Source organism: Nicotiana tomentosiformis, chromosome 8 (assembly GCF_000390325.3).
Source record: "Nicotiana tomentosiformis chromosome 8, ASM39032v3, whole genome shotgun sequence".
NCBI classification, from domain to species: Eukaryota; Viridiplantae; Streptophyta; class Magnoliopsida; order Solanales; family Solanaceae; genus Nicotiana; species Nicotiana tomentosiformis.
In genome coordinates this window covers 7,103,090-7,125,686 of record NC_090819.1, presented here as the reverse complement: position 1 = coordinate 7,125,686, position 22,597 = coordinate 7,103,090, and the positions used below count along the sequence as shown (strand labels likewise).

Sequence of the window (22,597 nt, the reverse complement as noted above, 5' to 3'; positions counted from 1 at the left end):
TAAAAATCGGATTAGGAAAAAAATAGGTAAACCCTAGTTGACAGAAATCAAAGATTGGCCGGAAATCTTGGCTAATCGGACCCATATAGCCATGGTCTTGATGATATGGACTAGATATTATCCAGATTTAAACGGTTGAAGTGAATGGGCAGAATGAGAGAGATGGTACTTGCCATGTTTAGACAAGTACTAAGTAATACCATGGAGAAACACCCAGTAACGGAGAAACACTAGTATGGTAAGTGAATGATGGGAGAATCCCATTATCGACGGGATTAGGGAAAGATTTGGAGAAGGCGGGGATTAGGGTTTTCTGGTGGGAGGATGAGCGTTTTGATGGAGGCTGGGTAGAGACAATGGGTCTCTAGGATTAGGGGGTTGGACTTAAGATAAGGGGTTAGTTTATTAGGGGTCGTTGATCAATTGAGATCAATGGCCAAGATGAAAGAATGGGGTTGGGCGGGTCTTTTAAATGGGTTACCGACCGATTTATTTTAAAAAAAGTGGTTTGGTTTTGGGCTTGGGGTAATTGGGCTAATTCTGGTCCGAAAATTGGTTAAAATTAGGCTATTATTTAAATACCCAAAATTTAAAACAATTTATAAAAAATGCTTGATAAATAAATAAAAAACATTATTTATGTACTAAAATGATTAAAAATAATAACTTTGTATTAAAAAAATATAAAATACTATTTTTACACAACTAATATAAATAAAGAGCATTTCTGTACAGATATAGGCTATTACTGCAAAATTACGCAAATAGCTTAAAAATATTAATGTAATTATATAAAATAAAGTAAAATATTTGAAACATGTATTATAGGTGCAAAAATAATAACTTTAAATAGTTAAGTCATCATAAAATAATTTGAAGGAGTAATTAATAAATATTCAAGCAATTTAAATACAGACAAATCAATCTTAAAGCTCTAAATTTATAGAAAAATGATTGTATAGATTTGTAAACTAAATAATGATGTAAAAGTGATGCTTTGAAAGTATATATATTTGAGAAAATATGAGGGCAAAATTGGGTATCAACAGCTGCCCCTCTTTACCCGAGAATTGTGAAAGAGTTGTCGGGTAAAGAAAATGATGACCAATTTTGGATGAATTAAATGAGGGATGATGTGATTTGGAAAAAATGGGGGGTGAACCCTGGTTCCTGATTTGCCTACATATCCTTGGTGTTACGAGAATCAAGTCGCGTGTAGTTCTGGATCCAACGATGAACGAAACCGATGGAGTTGTTAAAGGAATGGTCATATGTTTCAGAAAAGGCTCTTCTGGGGTAGGACAATATCGAATGAATTGTGGAGTCATCGATGTGAATCTGAAACGTTATGGATGCATCACTAAGCAAATATATGAACGGTCATAGAGTAAAAGGCGGGTAATTAATGGTGGTTGGTTACGTTTGAAATAATTGTAGGATGTGAGCATTGAACGGAAACCGGAGCAAAGATTGCTCCCGTTGGGAGAACGGTTACTTCCTGAATTACCTGCAAACTTAAAACACGATGCATGCAAGTATATATGGATTATTGCGAAAATTTAAACATGATGTAGATTCCCTTCGGACCATGAAGGTTGTCTTTGGACGGTGAGGATGGTGTCCTTAAACCATGACGTCCTGGGCCATGAATCATGTGATAAGGGATTCGCAAGCCATGAAATGATGTCCTCGGTCCATGAGAATGGTGCCTCTGAACCATGACGCCTTTGAATAATGATGTGCACTTTTAAGAGATCCTCGGGCCATGGAATGATGTCTTCCGGCTATGATAATAATGCCTTCAGACCATTACGCCTTCGGACAAAATGGCGATATTTCAGCCCATGAAATGCAGAATATGATGTTTGGTTGTATGCGAAGATAAGACAAGACAAGGCTTAGTATTGGGTAAGATGAGGGCAATGCTTAGCCCTGGATGAGTAGAGGATAATGCTAGGTCTTAGATGGCGTAATAGAGATAGAATTTAATCATGAGGAAAAGGCAGTGCTTAGCCTTTGTGGAATTAAAGAGGCAATGCTTAGCCTTATGCAGGAAGAGGAGACAATTCTTAGTCTCACGCAAGTAAGGGAAGCGGTGCTTAGCTTCATGCAGGAAAGACAGTCCTTAGACTTATGCAATTAAAGAGGCAGGGCTTAGCCTCATGCAAATAGGAGACAATGCTTAGTCTCATACAAATAAAGGCAGTGCTTAGCCTTATGCAGTTAAGGAGGCAATGCTTAGCCTCATGCAAATAGAAGACAATGCTTAGTCTTATGGGGAAAAGGCAATGCTTAGCCTCATGCAAATAGGAGACATTGCTTAGTCTCATAGGGAAAAGGCAATGCTTAGCCTTATGCAATTAAGGAGGCAATGCTTAGCCTCATGCAAATAGGAGACACTGCTTAGTCTCATGCAAGGAAAGGCAATACTTAGCCTTATGCAATTAGAGAGGCAATGCTTAGCCTCATACAAATAGGAGACAATGCATAGTATCATGCAGGGAAAGGCAGTGTTTAGCTTATGCAAGAAAAATGATGAGTGACAATGAGAAAGTAAAGTATTTCTTAGCTGGAAGTGTTTGCGTTTGGTAACTTGTCGTCATAAAGGCAATGATTTGATGTATCTGTGGGTATTGTTCTCTTATCGTGCCTGTATCCAAAGAAAACATCGTGAGTTTTGTGGGGGAAGGTTGGTTTGTGCTTTTGTCTTCTGTTTTGCCTTTGCTCTTGTCTTGAAGTCCTGTTTGAGTTACCCTGGATAGCATCTGGCTTTCATAGAAATAAAATTTTTGAAAAATATGCATGCATTTGATAAATATAGTTATTTGAAATGTAGTAGTATGTGATTTCAAATAATTTAAATGAACCGGTGAATGTGACATATTTTAGAGACATTGCGACCTCATTGCTTTAGAATTTTGAGGGTTCTACCCAAAATTCTGTCCCAGTTTAAATGCAATACATTGGATGTTCCGTGTATGACGATGTCGGCTGAACTTGCTTTAGAATTTTGAGGATCCTCCTCAAAATTATGCCCTAGTTTTCTGATCATGGCAAAATGAAGATTTTATTAAGATGTGACCGAATCCACATGGCTGCCTACGTATCCCCTCTTAAATGGGAATCAGGTCAAGCGTAGTTTAGTTACATCAGATGAAGAAATGTAAACAATCCTAAACATAGTATCTCTTGACTGCGTCTGAGTTGATAGGTTTGGCCAAAATTTTCCGTCCATTTCTGCAAGTATAAGTGCCTCTCCTGTTAGTACTCGATGAGCCATATGGGGCCCTTGCCAATTGGGTGAAAATTTCCCTTTGTCTTCATCTTGATACGGGAAGATCCGCTTTAGCACCAACTGCCCTAGTGTGAATTGTCTAGGCTTGACCCTTTTGTTGAAAGCTCTGGCCATTCTGTTTTGGTATAGTTGACCATGACATATTGTACTCATTCTTTTTCCAAAGGGCTAATTGCTCGTATCGGCTCTGTATCCATTTTGCGTCGCTGAACTCGACTTCTTGTATGATTCTCAGAGAAGGGATTTATACTTCGACAGGGATAACCGCTTCAGTACCATAAACCAATAAGTAGGGAGTTGCCCCAGTTGATATGCGAACCGTGGTACGATACCCGAGCAGAGCAAATGGCAACTTCTCGTGCCATTATTTGTAATTATCTACCATTTTCCTCAGTATCTTCTTGATGTTCTTATTGGCGGATTCTACAGCCATGTTCATTTGCGGTCTATATGTCGTGGAGTTCCTATGCTTGATCTTGAATGTTTCACACATGGCTTTCATCAAATCGCTGTTTAAATTGGCGGCGTTGTCAGTAATGATTGACTGAATCACTACCCTCATGTTACGTTGTCTCATTAAACCATGGCCCAAAAATAATAATACTGAAAAGAAAAATGTAAAAATAATAATAAATACGAAAAGCAATAATGCATTAAAAAAATCTTTAAAACGTCAACAAGTGCGGCTTGATGACTCGAGCAATTATTTCAAAACAGACTACTAAAAAATGTCTCAAATGCTCAAAACTATTTTTTAAAGTAATTCATGCTAATTTGTCAGGCTACCCATGAACTTGACGGGTCCTTGATGGTGCAACGGTCCAGTTCTTGAGAACAACTCCCTTCTCCACGGTCTGAATAATAAGGCCTTCCTCCTCCTCCTCCTCCTCCTCCTCCTCAACTATCGCACTGCAATCCATGTCTTCATCATCCAGAAACAAATTCCTTATGCCATCTAAAACTTCATCTTCTTAGGACCCCCACATCATGTTAGCTTGATGAAATGACTGGTGCAAATGTGGTACTGGTTGTTCTTGAGGGTAATAAGGACCACACCATGGTGGCGACCAATTCTGACACTCTTGCTAGGTGTATTCATACCCAAGCCCAAAAGTTGTGCCATGATGCTTTAGTTGTATCGGTTTGGTGATCCCCTGGAGATTCTTGCTGAGACCCTTGTCGGGTTCATACCCTGTCCATGACAGTATGCTTTCTATCTTACTGCTTCACCAATTGTCTTTCTCAATTGCATTGACGTGCTCGATGCGATGGTATGTTTCTCCACCCAACTTCTTTTTATACTCGACGGCCGAAACAATCTGATTGGTATAAATGGGATTACTTCTGTCTCCATAGATGACCACTTCCTGATGGTTCCACTCAAACTTCACGGCCTGATGTAGAGTAGAAGCTACGGCCCAAACGTCATGTATCCAAGGTCGTCCCAATAATAGGTTGTAGGTAGTAGATATGTCTAACACTTGAAACTCAACATCAAACTAGGCTGAGGTTGGTCTCCCAAATTGTGGCCCTTTGAGACCCATCAAATGCTTTTACATTCATACTTCATGCTCGTATCTCGTGCAAGCCTTTACCCAATCTTTTCAGAGTAGTTAGTGGATATATGTTGAGACTTGAACCCCTATCTATCAGGACTCTGGCAATGAATTTTTCCTCAAAATGCATTGTGATATGCAATGCCCTGTTGTGACTTAGTCCTTCTGGTGGTAGCTCGTCTTCATAAAAAGTGATCTTGTGGATTTCCAACACTTGCCCTACCATGTTGGCCATTTCTCCACTGGTGATGTTACTGGGTATATAGGCTTCATTCAACACCTTCATCAGGGCATTCCTATGTGCCTTAGAGTTTTGCAGTAGTGGTAAAATGGATATTTAAGTAGGGGTTTTGTTCAGATGATCAACCACAGAATATTCTCTTGCTTGCACCTTTCTCCAAAGGTCATCTGGGCCAGTCTCAATGACAGGCGGCTTAGATGCAGCTTCTTTGCTCATTTCTCCCAAATGCTCAGGTGTATAGACCCTACGGTTTTGGTCATGCCTTGCGCTGCACCTGTTTCTTCCATTTTTGCTTTACTTTTCCTTCTTGCTTCCGCAACATAATCCCATGGTATAGCATTAGACTTATAAGACAGCGTAGGTGCTACCATCACGGTGAATGATGTTGTTACTTCAACCTCAAATGGAGTTGGTGCAGCTACCTCAACTTCAATTGGTGCCTGAGTTTGTACCACGATAAGTGTGAGAGTGACTGGAGATGTTTTAGGATTATCCCCTTCTCGAATGAGTCCAATTGACCCTTCTGATTCCCATTCTTCATCGGTCTCTATCACGTTTACCCCTTTACCCCTGTGTTCAGGAAGAGGATTGTTACGGACATTGGGTGCAACATCTTTTGCCTGTATGACTTTGGTGTCAATTAATGTCTGAATCTTATCCTTCAAAGTACGACACTCATCAATAGTATGACCCTTCATGCATGAGTGATAGGCACATGTCTTATTTGGGTTAATCCACTGGAAAGAGTTTTTCATAGCAACAACAGGAATGGGAGTGACATAACCAGTAGCCTTTAGCCTCTCGTATAGTTGGACTATGGGTTCAGCAATTAGAGTGTATTGTCTATGTGGTCTACGGTCAAAATTTGGTCTTGGGTTTTGGTAATTTTAGTGGGATGGTGGTGAGTGGCAGTATGCTGGTTGGGTGTTATACGTATGGTAAGTGGCGGCAAGTTGTTCGTATTTGGGAGGTGAAGGCTGATATGTGGGTGAAGGTGTTTGGTATGTGAGAGGAGACTTTGGACCTTGGGATACCATTACTGTACCCACTTCTTTCTTCTTGGAGATACCTCCTGACTGCAAAGCTTTATTTCTGGCTTGGAGTGCTTCAAAGTTTGTCACCAATCCGCTTTTGATCCATTCTTCTATTCTTTCTCCCATCTTGATGATGATAGAGAATTTATGGTTTTCAATAACCATCAATCTTTTGTAGTATTACGGGTCCTGAACTCTGACGAAGAACTTATTCATCTGTTCTTCTTCAAGTTTCGGCCTTACTTTTACGGCTTCAGACCTCCACCGAGTAGCATACTCACGGAAAGTTTCCGTTGGTTTCTTCTGGAGATTCTGAATGTAGAAAACGTCTAGTGCATTTTCTGTGTGAAACCTGAACCGATCCATGAATTCTGATGCCATGCTCACCCAATTATCCCACTTCTTTGGGTTTTGACTGATGTACCAAGTCAAGGCGTCTCCGGTAAGGCTCCTCATGAACAGCTTCATACGGATTCGTTCATCCTTGCCAACCCCTACAAGTTTGTCGCAATACGTTCTCAAATGCACCTTCGGATCACCAGTTCCGTCAAATATTTCGAACTTAAGAGGTTTGTAACCCTCTGGCAGTTCTATATCTGATTGAATTCAAATCCTCATAATTCAAACCCTCAATGCTTTTGCCACCTTCGACACTTTGAACTCTGCCAGTAAGCTTCATGAGTTCTTCCTCCATGTTCTTGATGAGCAGGTCCTTCTCAGCGGATTCGGGTATATATAGGGTCTGTTATGGGGTATAGGGTAAAGTTTCCACATATATGGGATTGCTTTTATGGACTTCGGGAATCTGGGCGTAATGGTGGTCATTGGTTGAGTTTCGTGGATCAGGAGTAGGTTGTGGTGCATTCTGAGGGGTGTGGTATGTGGTTGTTTGTGGGTATTGAGTTGGATGGTGATGGTGTTGTTGAGGAGTAGGTACCGGTAGAGGGTTGTGGTTCTGAGGAGGTGTGGCATGTTGATGTGGCGCAGGAGAATTTGGTGGTGGGTTTTGATTCTGCGTGTTTTTGGGAGGTGTTGGGTTTTGGGCGTTTGTGTTTTGTTGGTTGATATCAGGGACGTTTAAGGTGAGTGAAAGGTTTGCCAAGTTTCGGATCTGCTCAAGTTCCCCTTGTAGCTCCAATATTTTTTGTTCCAGACGTAGGACCAATTCATTATGTGCTGGAGTACTCCGACTGTCCGAAGTTTCAACGTTCTCTGCATTGTCCTTTCTGATACCGCTTAAATCATCTATTTTTCCATTCCCTTTGCTTTTGCCTTTAGGATCACTTGGTGGAGGAGTAGGTGGAGGACCTATGGATCTAGTATGATATACAGATGATGCCAGTATGCACGAACCAACCTTGGGGAATGGGAATAATCAAAAGAAAGAAAAACAAAAGGTAACCAAATGAGTAAGGGTTATTGAAAGAATGCTTGCAATATTGAACATGCTCTACAAAATAATGTAACAGAATCACGTCCTAATTTGGTGGACCTCGTTGTGCCCGAGGTATGCCTAAGCGACACATAGACTTGGAGAAAATTGACGCTAATAATTGTGTCATTTCATTAATGCGAAAATGAATCAAATCCTTACTAAAACGACAATAATAAGAAAGTTGCTAATGGCATTTGCCTTATTACATTCGATATCTAAAACTAAGCTAAAAAGTAGTAAAGAACATCATTTCCTAATCTACTTGATCCCAGAAGGACCTTCCTCGTGCTTGGATTTCTTGACTCTATCAGTCAGATTCCCCAGGTCACGCATATCCAACAACACGTAAGCCTTTGCTAGATGCCCCCTTCACTGTCATCCGTGTTCTGACAATCTGAAAGCCTCTTTCTCATCTTTCCCTCAAGCTCCATCAACCCTTGCTCCAAATATTCTAATTTTTCTATTAATTTAGTGGCAGTTTCCCTCCATTCGTTGATTGCTTACATATCCACTTTGTGTTGTTTCAAATGCCTAGCTTCAGACTCGAAAACCCTCTTGCACAGTGTCCTATACTTGACTTGTGCTTCAGCAGCGTCATCTATAACCCTATTTTTCATATTAATTCCTGGCTTGACATCCCCCCCTATATCATCTACCAACCATGATGGGTAGAAGTACACATGGCCAACATGATACCTATATGGCTCGATAGTATCTTTATCCATAATGACCTTTTGATTCCACATATGTTGTGCCTCGAACTTGAACGGAATGATGTTCTCTTTAAAATCTGCTTTGTATTGGACCATGTTAGAAACCCGAGGTATAATTTGTTTTCTTCCCACTTGCCTCATTACCCTTATAAGAGCATAAAGATAGATCCATCTTAACCCGATCAACACTAGATGAGTAGTTTCTCTTGATCTTATGATGAATTCACTGTTAGGGAACCATTCAAACATCCAATGTACCTTTTCGTCAGTCAAATTGCTGAAGAAACACACCGAGCTCACAACACTTCCAGGTTGCACAAACCTATCTAGGATAAATATCATTCTCTTTGGATGATGGTAAGTTATGTAGTCATTCAATGGTCATCGCAAAAGCTCTTGGCGATATTCACCTCTCTGGAAATGTTCTAATAACCAAACTTGCAGCAACAAATTACAACCCTCGAAGTGTCCATATCCCTGCTTGCCTAAAGCGCGATACATTTCGGCCAAGATCATGGGGATGATAGTATAAGTTTGTCCCTTGATTCCTTCCATTAGAGTCCTAGAGACCATGGCTAAGCGAGTGTGGATCCTTCCCCTTTTCATCAGAAATATCAGCGATCCCAAGAAACAGACAATGAACACAAAAACTCGACGGTGTGTCCAACCTAAGGAAGTGATGGCAAGTTCATCATGATAAAGGCGATATGACTTGCTATGCCCATAACGTTCGTAAAGAAATTCAAATGGGATATATGACTTCTTCAAACAAAGCAACTCATCATTTTTCTTGAAAACCAACATTTTCAGAAAACTGCGAGGGGTGTGATTCTCTGGCACTAATAACCCTGGACTATCCCACGACAGCTTAGCGAAACCTCCTATTTCCTCTAAGAGAGGAGTCATTTCTATGTTACCAAAGCGGAAGGCATCTCTTTTCTCATCCCAAAACATAATGGTGGCCTCAATTAATGCCCTATTTGGCCGAATGTCCAATAAGGAAGGTAAATTACCAAGGACCCCTTTCACGTGATTCTTGTCACTAGGTGAAATGTTCTTCCACCAATCAAGCAGCAAAGGTGAGATGTTTTGGACTATGCCGAACCTGGGGACTTCGTGCTTCATTTTCTGCAAACAAATAGAGTTATCTATTTCCCCCTCCGGATCTGACTATTTACACATTAATGATCAACATGCCGACATGTTTTCTCCAAATAATGCACATAACGTGATGATGTCCATTTGGATTATGGAAATTCCATCGGTCTTTGGACAAGGCTTATCTTAGTGGATTATCACGTGGACAACGTTCTAACCCACACTAGGTTTGACATGATGTATGCACAGTTGATATTGGAGTGAGGTTTCTAGAAGGGTCTAGACCGGTACTCTCAAGTGGATAACTTGAGAGGGAAAGGCACGGGACCATCGACTGCACCGCTGATCGACTAGTTTACCGCAAGTAAGCCTTTCCAATTTAAAAGGGTAATTTTGGAAGAGTGCGGATATTCATCAAGTGTCGTTGTGTTATTAATCGGGCACGAGTGAAATATGTTGTGGAGCATACTTTATGCAAAGATAATAACACGTTGCCAAGTATTTTTATGATAAATACGTAAAAGCAATAAATACAGTATTAAGGTAAAACATAAAAGACGTAAAAAGAAAGACAAAAGAAGAAGTTAGTTCATGGAATATAGGGAATGTAATAAAGTAAGCAAGGGAGTAGGGGAGTAGGGGTGGGAGAGACATGATGTAGCAATCTTTAAACAATTGAAGAGCAATTTAGAGCAAATAAAGGTGAATAGGAAATTGATATGCATGTTATAACCAATTTAAGCAAAGGAAGGTGGAGCAGGGAAGGGATGTGCATATTACAACGAATTTAAACAAGTAAAAGAAAAATGGGAGAGGGATGTGCATGTAGTAGCAAAAAAAATGGAAAAGGGAAGCGCATTTATATCAAAGAAGACTAATCCATATAAGCCAAATTCGCTATGGTAAGAGCCTAAGTGTAAGTCTCCAGCAGAGTCGCCATGATGTCGCTCCCCGTTTTCTCGCGAAATCGGGCTTCGACATGTGACAAATTTTGTAAGGAGGTATTAAAATAGGAGAGTCACCACCTAACGATTTTAAGGTGCGTTAGGGCACCTGTTTGCAAATAACTCTGTTTGACTAGTCAACGCCACCAAAGATCGGGTAAGGGCTCAAGTTACCTCAAGGAGAAAGTGTTAGGCACTCTTCGAGGTCCTTAACTGTGGGTCCCGGCTGAACTTAAATTATATAGATTAGTCTATGTGATCAAGTAAACAAAGAGAGTATAACTATTTGTTTTCATTCTAATAGAAAAGAAAGGAAAGGGGGGATCCTAAGTTTTTTAGCCTAAAGGATCACCCCGTGCAACAAAAATAATATTTCGTAACTACCTTAAGATAAGATGTTACTCATATTATCCAGCGGGCACAGACTATCATCTCCTACTACCCGATTACTATGTTAAAGTTGTTTACCTAAGAGCGCTCTAATTCAATTCTACGTCGTACCCTACGAGTGCACTGCTCGTCTCATATCTATGGTCCAGGAGGTTTTAGACCTCTATTTGGATGGTTCTAGACCTTATATAGGTTGCTCAAAAATGCAAAACTAGGCAACAAACAAAACACATATTGGACTTCAAATATGGCAGTTAAGGGCTCAAGTTAGCCTCCACGCTTAAGCAACAAATGTACGCGGAACAGGTTTTCATGTTAGGCCGTTTCAGAATTAAGAACCTTAATCCATATAGACATGACTTCTGTGTGACTATGCATTAAAACATACAAGAGGTTTCAAAGGCTAGGCATTGCTTATCTCCAAGTTATATGATTGTTGCATGTTGATTTGAGATTGCAGATTTCCAGTTATTTAACCTATAGGTGTTGTGTCTACGTGTGAATCACTAAGTGACAATGAAATCTATTGGAGTAAAGCCCAAAATTATTCATGCTTTTCTAACAATAGCATACGTGAAACAAATGTTTGAGCGATTTAACATTAACAAATTATGGCGAGTAATTATATCCTATAGGCAGGATCTCTAACGATCAGCACTTAGAGCTAATTTTATCGTCATACCTTAATCCTATAGGCATATTTTCTAGGTGACAGTGGAAAATGGAATAGTCAGAATACTGTAGGCATGATTCCTAGTGAATGCTGATGCGAATTGAAATCAATGACATTTATTCCTATAGGCAGGTTTTCTAGTAGCACGTAGCAGTAAGCATAATTGCAACACTTTGAATTCATGTTTGCTAGCACATTGTGTGTATGTGTGTGTTTCCCCTAATGTCATGATTTCTATAGTGCACATAGTGATGGAATAACATATATATAACAAGTAAATCATTGAGTCATATAGGCATATTATCTACCCATTTGATATGTAAATATTAGAAATCCACCCATTCCCCACTTTACTAACACTCCAATCGTTTGTACAAAGTTATTACAGGCCCATTAATGAGTAAGATATATATGTTATACAAATAATGACAATAGGCCCACAACAGGCCCAAATGAAATACCAGTAATGTTTGGGCCTTCAGCAATTCTCACACAGCATACCCAGACTTCTAACAAGGAGCCGTATTCATCAATACAATCCCAGAATCCATAGAGGAGCCAAAAGTCAATTCATATAACCATATTGCCACACATTGCATCATTTAAACCAACTGACTTTGTAACGACCTGTCCGGTCGTTTCGAGAGTCATAGCCCTGTTTCCCCCATTTATGCTTTCTTTTGTGCTTTTCAGCTATATTATGTTATACCGGTTTAGTTGGTTCAGGTCCAGAGTGGTTTCAGAGTGGAATGAGACACTTAGTCTCTTATGTAAAACCTTAAGTTAGAAAAGTCAATCGGATGTTGACTTATATGTAAACAATCTCGAAATTTAATTATGATGGTTCCATTAGTTCTGTTAGGTAATTTTGGACTTAGGAGCGCGTCTGGAATGTAATTTGGAGGTCTGTGGTAGAATTAGGCTTGAATTGGCAAAATTTAAAATTTGGCGATTTTCGGTCGGCAGTGGAAAATTTGATATCGGGGTTGGAATGGAATTTCGGAAGTTGGAGTAGGTTTTTAGAGTCAGTTGTGACGTGTGTGCAAAATTTGAGGTTATTCGGACGTGGTTTGGTTGGTTTCGGCATCGGTTGTCGAATTTAGAAGTATAAAAGTTCTTAGGCTTGAATCTGAGGGCAATTTGGTAATTTGATATTGTTTTGAGTGATTCGAAGGTTCGACTAAGTTTGTTTGTTGATATATGACTCATTGGTATTTTTGGTTGAGGTCCCAAGGGCCTCGGGGTGATTCTAGGTGGTTAACGGATTTGTCGAAGTTGGAAAATGCAGTTGAAGCTGCTACTACTGCTATTTTCGCACCTGCAGAAGGAGGAGTCGCATGTGCAAGGTCTCTGGTGCGCATGGGGAGTTCGCAGGAGCGGGAAGTGCTGGGCTAGGCAGGATGTGCAAGTGCAAGTTGGAGGTCGCATCTGCGAGCCCGTAGGTGCCAGTCCTGGGGCGCAGATGCGGAAAGGAGGAGGTCAAGGTTGGAGCGCAGGCAAGAAGGATTTGGCCGCACTTGCGAGCCCGCGGGTGGGGGGTATGGGGCGCAGGTACGAAAGCTGGGAAATTAAGTGGAGTTCGCGATTGCGGCGCCTTGACCGCAGGTGCGGTGGCGCATAAGCGTGAAATTTTTTGCATGTGCGAAAAGCCTGGGCAGAAACCATAAATAGAACCCTTCGCGAATTTGGTTCATTTCCATCATTTTCAAGTCGGCTTTTGGAGCTTTTGGAGTGATATTTGAAGGGTGATTCAAGGGATATCAGTGAGGTAAGTTGCTTGATCCCTAATACTCGTATGTATGATGATTTTCCGTTGTTTAATCTTGTAATTAGTGAAAATGAGGGGTTAGGGCTCTGGATTTTGGAGAGTTTAATTTAAGAATTTGAAGGACCAAACGATGTCAGATTTTGATGAATTTGGTATGGTTCTACTCGTGAGTGAATGGCTTTCTAGTTTTGTACATTTTGTCGGATTTTGAGATGTGGCCCCCCGGGGGCCAGGTTGAGCCAATTTCGGGTTTTGAGTCTAATTTGGTATTTTTCTTGTGAAATTAATTCCTTTAGCATAAATTGATGGTATTGTACTGATTGTGAATAGATTCGGAGCATTTGGAGACCGAATTGAGGGGCAAGAGCATTTCGGAGTAGGAGTTCTACATTGTTGAGGTAAGTAACAGTTTTAAATCTGGTCTTGAGGGTATGAAACCCGAAGTTTGGTATAATGTGATTGTTTGAAGGTGACACCCATGCTAAGTGACAGGCGTGTGACTGTACACCGTGGGGGATTGAGACTTAGTCCGTCCCGGGAGACTGTGAAGTCTAATAGCCTTTATTTGTGTTTATATGCATTCCTGTTTTTACTAGAAATTGACTGCCTTTCATGTTAGAAGTCATGCTTAGGCTATATTCCGTTCATGGTAGTTATACTGAGTCAGAGAGTACATGTTTACCCCACTCTCTGTTATTTGTTTTTCCCCCTAATGATATACCGTAACACTTTGATTTGGGCTCTTTTCCCTTTCTTTATTGAGAGCTATGAGACTAGAGAGGTTCATGATTGAGTAAGGCCGAAGGATTGGTTGTGAGGTATTGTTCTATGGCACGTGAGTTGTCCGTGCAACACGTGAGTTGTCCGTACAGATCCTTATGTTTATACTATGGCATGTGAGTTATCCGTGCAGCACGTGAGTTGTCCGTGTGGATCCAGATATGATATTATAACACGTGAGTTATCCGTGCTTATAGCGCTTGGGCTGTAGGAACCCCTCATGAGTCTGAACTCCCTAGTGAGCGCAAGTACCTATTGAGGGCTGAGAGCCGAGAGTGTGAGGTTGAGATGGGTTTAGTGACTACTGCCTTAAGAGGTTATACCTGCTTTATTTATTATTGCACTTGGTTGTTATCTGTTGTTGTTGTAAAAATTCTAGAAGATTCATATCTGTTTTACATGAGCGCGAACTGTTTTGACTTATACCAAAGGATTTTGAAAGCACGTTCACTCTTTGCTGAAAACTTATAAAATGAACTGTACTGTATAGCTCGTCACTGCTTCTCAGTTCCTTATTTATTTCTGTTACTTGTTGAGTTGGTTGTATTCATGCTGCACCTTGCACTTCATGTGCATATCCAGGTGTGTTTGATTACGGAGGTGATTGAGTCCGGGAGGATCGAGTACCAGAGACTACGAGGTAGCTGCCAGCATCCGCAGGGCCTTGTCTCTCCTTCTATATATTTCTTTCTGTCTTATATTGATACTTAGACACTGGTTGTATTAGTTTAGTTATCTAGATGCTCATGACTTAGTGACACCCCGATGTCGAGCTATTTTTCTGCACTTATGTTTATATTTGGGTTTTACCCCGTATTTATGAAAACTTCGAATATTTTAAATGTTTTAATTCACTTATGTTAAAAATTTGAAAGAGTCTTGGAAAGGTAGGCTTGCCTAGTACCACGATAGGCACCATCACGACAGTGTAGTTTAGGTAGTGATAGATTGGTATCAAAGCCTAGGTTACATAGGTCTCACGAGTCATAAGCGGGTTTAGTAGAGTCTTGCGGATCGGTACAAAAACGTCTGTACTTATCTTCGAGAGGTTGCGGAACCTTTAGGAAAAATTCCACATTCTTGAATTCTTGTCGTGCGAATCTGTTGATTCTAATAACTAAACATTTGTTGTTTCATTCTCTCACAGATGGTGAGAACTCGTGCTACCGTTCAGGAGGGTCAGCCACCAGTACCGCCAGTCAGGGCCGCGAGAGGCCGAGGTCGCAGTAGAGGTTGTGGTAGGGGCAAAGGTGCAACTCGTACAATAGCTGGGGCAGTACCTGCAAATACACCAGTTATCCCAGATCAGGACCAGGTTCCAGTTGTTGATGCTCCACCTCAGGCACTACTTGTGCCTATTATGATTCCAACCCTTCAGGAGGCCCTAGCTCAGATTCTAACAACGTGTACCGACCTTGCTCAGGCGGTCTCTATATCGACAGTCGCAACCACTTCTCAGGCTGGGGGAGGCACAAGCACTCAGACTCCCGTCGCTCGCACACCCGAGCAGGTTGTTCAGGGACTCCAGACACCGGGGGCACCACCAGCCCAGATGGTTGCAACTGCACAAGATTATGTGGTTCCTGCTATGCATGAGGATGATCAGCGTAGGTTGGAGAGGTTCGGGAGACTCCAGCTGCCACATTTCAATGGCACAAAGAGAGAGAGAGGATGCTCAGGACTTCTTGGACAGGTGTTAGAGGATACTCCGTACTGCTGGTATTCTCGAGACTTGTGGGGTCTCATTCACTACTTTTCAGTTTTCTGGGGCTGCATTTAGATGGTGGGAGACTTACGAGAGGCGTAGACCTGTTGGCGCAACACCCCTTACTTGGCAGCAGTTCTCCGTGATCTTTTTGGAGAAGTTCGTGCCTCAGTCCCGTAGAGAGGAGCTGCGCAGACAGTTTGAGCAGCTTCGCTAGGGCGATATATCTGTGACACAGTATGAGATGCGATTCTCGGAGTTGGTCTGTCATGCTATTTGGTTGGTTCCCACAGACAGGGAAAGGATCATGAGGTTTATAGATGGTATCACTTTTCAGCCACGGTTGATCATGACTAGAGAGAGGGGGTCTGGTGCTACCTTTGATGAGGTTGTTGACATTGCTCGGCAGATTGAGATGGTTCGTGGTCAGGAGAGGGTTGAGAGGGAGGCCAAACGACCTCGTGGTCAGGGTGGATTCAGCGGTGCTCCTTTGGGGGGTCAGTTCCAGCACGGTAGAGGTCGTCATTTCAGACTGGCTCAGACAGCCCAGCCATTTCACCATGGTGCATCATCTGGCCATGGTTCTCACAGACATCAGCAGGGCCAATCTTTATTCAGTGCACTACCAACGTAGAGTTTTCATCATTCCCCGCCCACTCAGGTATCCTCAGGTAGTTCTTTTGGGCATCAGGAGCAACAGTTTCGTCAGAGGAGGGGTTGTTTCGAGTGCGGAGATTTTGGTCACATTATGAGAGATTACCCTAGGCTATTGGGTGGGACTCCACAGCGGAGTACTCGGCCGATAGCACCCGCACTAGTTCCTCCACCACCCGCCCAAACAGCTAGGGGCGGAGCCCAGTCAGCTAGGGGTCTCCTTAGAAGGGGAGGCAGATCAGGGGATGGCCAGGCCCATTTCTATGCCCTCCATGCCAGACCAGATGCTATTGCTTCAGATGCTGTGATTACAGGTATTGTCTCGGTTTGTCACAGAGATGTCTCCGTATTATTTGACCCTGGTTCCACGTATTGAGATGGATAAGATTCGAAATGAAGATATTCGGGAGAAGATGAGCGTGACTCCTATGGATACCAAGATGCGGGAAGCGAGGCTTAGATGGTTCAGACACGTACGGAGGAGAAGCCCGGATGTCCCGGTTAGGAAGTGTGAGCGGTTGATTTTGGCGGGTACGAGAAGAGGCAAAGGGCGACTTAAGAAGTATTGGGGGAGAGGTGATTAGACAGGACATGCCATGACTTCAGATTTTTGAGGACATGGCCCTTGATAGAAATGTGTGGAGGTCGTGCATTAGGGTTGTTGGTTAAGAGGTGGCTGAGACTAGTCTGATAGGGTTGTGTCTCTGACTGCTGGTGGTTAATATTGTGTTCACACTATTCTCCGTTTTCATTGTGCCGAGCTTTATTTACTGGTTATTGTTATTGCTTTATATCTATTTTCTGGTTCTTATGTTGCTGTCATTATCTCTTGATTTTTCTGTTGATGGTATTGATATAGTGTTTCTTTTCGTCGTCTTGAGCCGATGGTCTTTCAGAAATAACCCCTTTAGCCACTCGGGTAGGGATAAGGTCTGCATACATATTATCTTATGCAGAGCTCACTCTTATAATTTGGGTTGTTGTTGTTGTTATGATTTTAGTGGGTTGTTGTTGGTGGTGGCGGTGGTGGTGCTGTTAGATTTTCAAAACTTTTCTTAATGGATCAAAAATTAAACGGTGGCACTAGTCCTATTTGTGCAAATCTCCCTCTAGTAAAAGTTTGTCTTAGTATTGGCCCAACCCTGATCGACAGCTAATTTCCCAATTTCACGAAAGGGTCCTAACTAGGGTTTCTCATTCGAACCGTATCGGAAAAGGGAAGAGTAAAATCGAGACCGTAGAGATTAAGCCAAATTCGGCGGTTTGCGATGGATCTAGAGGTGGTGGGCCGCCATGCCCTCCTCTTCGACGACGACGCCATGGCGGCGTTCGTCAACTCCGGCGACGCTCTTGTCGAATGGAACTCTCTCCAAATTGATCGTTATGATGTCCGCCACCTTCTCTCCGCACCTCCACCTTCCCGCCGGCGGTCTCACTCTTCTACGTCTTCGAATCTCGTCGATGCTTCGATTCAGTTCGAGCTCGATCATGAACGTTACCTCGATCTTCCTTCGCCTTCAGATGAACCAGGTAAACTTAACTCTTATTTCCTTCCTTTTTTTTTTAATTCTAACATTGCGTGGATAACTTTTTCATGTATTTTATTTTGTTAATAGTGTTCTGTGCTAATTTAGCGTAAATAATCAGGAAGCTAACAATCCGATAATACGTAATGATTCGCTAGCTGATGTTAATATCGTTAAGTGGTTTATTGGGCTAAATAAGTTTCAATAATCCTGGTGTGTGCTCGTTGTGTTAGATTCATTTCTTTTGTGCAATTCATATCTTTATGCTAAGTTTGTAAACTTAATATGCTGGATCTGCATCTGTAATAGCTTGTTGCGGTAGCTATATATGATGCTTCTAAATAGGATTTGCTATGCATGGACTTCCCAGGGGAAAAAAAAAAGTTTTGCTTGCTGTAGTAAACTGACCTGATTGACATTGCGAAGCATAAAATAGTATTATAAAACAATCTTGTTGTATAGTTGAGGGTTCATCCTGCACCTGTCTTTGGTTTTCTGGTCGCTGTGGAAACTTCCTCTGATGGTACGCCTTTCTGTTTTAAATAATATTCATTTGCAATTGGACAGCTGAGAATACGATTTATTGTTATGGAAATAATGTTGTTAGCAAATGTTTTTATAGGCAGGCAGTGCTTCCTAGAGATGATATTTTGGTGCTGGCGTATCTTAAAATAAGGTAGACTGAGGAAATGTAGCATGCTGGCTGCCTAGTTAGTGGCTGTAAAATGTTCTTTTTGCAACGTGTTTTAAGTTACTGGACCTTTTAATTACACATTTTCTGTATCTCACAACGAGCAAGATCATCTTTACTTATCCGTGCAAGTATCATTATTTTAACCTAATCTTGTTCTGTCTGGATTATTTTTCCTGTGGCTTTGCGTTAGTTATGTTGCTCTTGATCTTGGATAATACATAAATATTAATATGATTTAATGATTTCTTCCTTTAGAAATGGAAGAAGACGAAAAGTCGGTGGATGCTGGTGCTTATCGTGCTGTTGGTTTCTCATATGGACCTACTGATGATTCTGCTGACAGAAAAAGTTCTGAGGTGGGCCAGGAAAGCTCTGAGTTTCGTCCCTCCTTTCCAGTGCCGGAAAGCCTACTTCAATGCTTGGTAAGCTTATGCTCTTCGATTTGGTTTTTTGTCGGCTTTCATAAAGCTTGGATATTGTGTTTACATGCTAACGAGGTTTTCCCCATGTGGCCAATGCTACTAGTTGTCCAAAGCTTATGTTATTCTAAGGCTCACCATGTCTAAGTTTTCAGATGCTCGGAGCAGGGATGGAGTTCTTTTCATCTAAGGTTGCCATTCACAGGCACCTTGTTCCCTTTTGATGCATGACCAAGGGGCAGTGCAGGTGGGATTAGGAATATTAAGAAGTTATCTTTATAAGGACAATTTGTTGCTAGTTGAGAGGGATCTTCTCTTAATTTACTTAATATTGCTCTTTTAATTTCATTAATGGGCACACATTTTTGTGGATTGATATGTTTGAAGCTTTGATTGTATCTAAGGTTCTAGCTTATTTTTTATCCAGAATTGTGAATTCTACATTTTAATGGGCTCTTTGTTGCTTTCTATCTTTTTGCAGCCACCAACGGAAAAGGTACATCAGATAATTGCAAGGACTGCACTGTTTGTGAGCAAACATGGTGGGCAGTCAGAAATTGTTCTGAGGGTAAAGCAGGGAGACAATCCAACATTTGGGTTCTTAATGCCTGACCACGATCTTCATGCATACTTTAGGTTTCTTGTTGATCACCCTGAACTTTTACAATCTGGTAGTGATGTGAAAGCTCAAAATGAAGGAGGAAAGGATTCCAATGAGCAGAAGGAACATGATGGTCGTGGTGGTGCTTTATCTTTGCTTGGTTCTGTATATGAGTCCGGAGAGGACGAGGAGCTTGCGAATGGGGATGATCCTGGATCCAAAGTTACCAGTGCAACACTTGATACCTTGAGTGCCACAAATGTTTCCAGTCCTCTTGAAAGGGCTGATGGTTCCAAGGAATTTGAAAAAGATGAGAAAGAAAAAAACGAGAGAGTTTCTACAAATTCATTTCGTTCTATTAAAGATAAAGAAAAGGCTGCTGCACTGAAAAAGAATAATTTGATTAATGCTTCCAAAAGCGGAATTAGAACTAGCATGCAGAAGGAAGATGACGGTGGTTCTTCTGCTGCATCTAGAAAGACAAATGCAGAGGTGTCTGGTCTAGGAGCGGTGTCGAAGACTGGACCTTTGGTGGAGCCTCCATCTGATCTGAAGAAATTGATTAATAAGATTGTGGAGTTCATTCTGAAGAATGGGAAGCAGTTTGAGTCAACTCTTATGGAACAGGACAGCAAACATGGCAGATTCCCATTTCTCCTTCCAACCAACCAATATCATCCTTACTATCTAAAAATACTCCAGAAAGCTCAAGAGGTGAAAGCTCTTTCTCTGTCTGGGAAATATATGTGTTGTCCTGCAGTCACATGGCTTAAGTTTTTTATATAAATTTAAATTTGAGCATATTATTTTATTTTCCTGAACTTAAAGCACTCGCTTCTTTCACAATGTATTAACACAAAACCAATGAGCAGTATTTTTCTCTGTGGTTTTGGTACATTGGTGTAGCTGATGCATGTGTGGAATTGCTTTAACATTGTGTCTTTTGCTCTTCTCTTTGTTGTGCAGTCAAAAGTCCATGGATCAGAAAAAAGAGCTTTGAAGGAAAGTGATTCTCCCTCCAGGTCTGCAGGGTATGATCTGCCATATGTATCTGATAAGAAAGAGAAGTTTAAAATGGTGATTGGTAAATCCAAGAAGGAAATGCAGGACTCCCTGACCAAAACTTCAGAGCAAGAGGTTGGAGTCAATGTGGACGCTGCTGCTGCTGCCGCTATCCTTCACGCAGCCACTAGAGGTATCAAGAATCCCAATTTGAATATCATCTCAGGCTCATCTAAGAATGGTGATAGTCAGGGTCACAGCAGTGAGGGTGGCCAAGCCTCAAGTTTCCTCAATGTCCCTCCATTTAGTCAGAGGTCTGACCAGAGGATGAAAAATAGTGTTTCGATTCCAAAGGCGAAGGAAATCGCGAAGTCTGCTGCTGCAGAAGCTGCGAGTGAGGCAGACTCCTCTGAAGCACACTTGAGCAAAGAGCAGAAGCTGAAAGCAGAGAGGCTGAGAAGGGCAAAGATGTTTGTGGCCCTGATAAAAGGTGGAGCAGCTCCTGTGAAAAGAGATTCTTCACATGGAGGGTCAGTGGAACCACAGGAATCTGCCTTGTCAGGTTCCGGCACAGAGGTTAATGCTGCTACTGGAGAAAGAGAAGGCAGTGCAGCACCGTCAGAATTGACTGCTCTAGGGAGAGAAGGCAGTGCAGCTCTGTCAGAACTGACTGCTCTAGAGAGAGAAGGCAGTGCAGCTCCATTAATTAATAATGCGTCGAATGAAAATGAGAAATCTGAAATAAAACATAATGCTGAAGAGAATGAGCGGCGATCAAGAAGGAAATACCGGTCAAGATCTGATAGACCCGAAGAGGAGGATGAAGAGGAAGAGGGAGAGGAGGAGCAGCGGTCCAGAAAGAAGCACCGCTCTTCAAGAGAAGATGAAGAGGAAGAAAGTGGAGATGTAAGGGATGATCGACGATCCAAAAAAAAGAAGCATTCACGACGTCATAGACACAAAGATGGTGGCAATGCATATGAGGATGAAGATGATGAAGATAAACGATCAAGAAAGAAGCACCGCAGACGGCATTCCTCTCCTGAATATGATAGTGATGAAGATGATAAACGATCAAGAAAGAAGCACCGCAGACGGCATTCCTCTCCTGAATATGATAGTGATGAAGATGATAAACGATCAAGAAAGAAGCACCGCAGACGGCATTCATCCCCTGAATATGATGATGATGATGATGATGAGCGAAGAGATGCTGAGAGACATCATAAGCATGGAAGGAAAAAGCATTCAAGTCATCGGCCTTCACGTGAAAATAAGAAAGATGATTATGAAGAGGATTATAATCATTCCAAGAAGAAAGATAGATCTCATAGAACCTCCCACCGGAGTAGAGATAGACGCAAACACATGATAAAGCATTCCAGTGATGATGAGTCTGAACATGAGCATAAGCGCCCAAACTCTTCAGATAATGAAAAGCAGCACTATGGCAGGGCCGATAAGATTGTAAAGGGGACCAAAGAAAGAGAAGAACTGGCCAAAGAAAGAGAAGAACTGGAAGAGGGTGAGATCGGTACCAAAGTGTCAGATCAATCAAGAGGAAGTCTGCGAGGTTCCGTCAGCAGAGAAGCTTCAGTGGATGTATCTAGTTCCCATCAAAGAGCCGCATCTCAGCATTCTGAATCTACTGAGATATCAGATGATCTTAGGGCCAAAATCCGTGCAATGTTAATGGCAACTAGGAAGTAGTTGATGAACTGCCAATATTGGCACATTACCCTGAAAACCCCTTGCAGTGTAAAGGGCATTGTAAAAGTCCTTGTTGAATCTTGATATACTATTAATCCTGATTTTCATCCTCCTTTCTGCTATTTAAATTTCTGCCTCCTTTGTGTGACCTTCCTATATTGGTAAGTTTAGTTGAAGAATGGATTCAGTTTCAGGGTACTCTCCCTACTTTTCCTCGCTATGCCGATTCAATATCTGAGTTCTCTCAAGTTCTTTCAGTTACATTGAGTTCATTCATCTGATCAATGGACAAAAGAAAGAACTTTTCATAAATCGAACGTCGCCTGCATATAGTTGTTATCAAGAGATGTGGTGAGATG

At 41.7% G+C, this 22,597-nt stretch overlaps 1 protein-coding gene across 2 annotated transcripts; it reads left to right on the top strand.

Annotated features, from left to right (window-relative positions):
• Positions 1 to 17,318: 17,318 nt before the first annotated feature.
• LOC104114092 (uncharacterized) lies at positions 17,319 to 22,350 on the top strand. 2 transcript variants are annotated; one of them, XM_070182014.1, is made up of 5 exons: positions 17,321 to 17,816; positions 18,762 to 18,928; positions 19,081 to 19,172; positions 19,407 to 20,240; positions 20,493 to 22,350. In XM_070182014.1, the coding sequence occupies exons 3-5, from the start codon at positions 19,149 to 19,151 to the stop codon at positions 22,236 to 22,238; spliced, it is 2,604 nt and encodes an 867-aa protein (XP_070038115.1). In that variant the 5' UTR covers positions 17,321 to 17,816; positions 18,762 to 18,928; positions 19,081 to 19,148; the 3' UTR covers positions 22,239 to 22,350. The 2 variants fall into 2 exon arrangements, with proteins under 2 accessions (XP_009622750.2, XP_070038115.1); XM_009624455.4 differs by lacking the exon at positions 19,081 to 19,172 and having other exon boundaries at positions 17,319 to 17,816.
• The last annotated feature ends 247 nt before the right edge of the window (positions 22,351 to 22,597 follow it).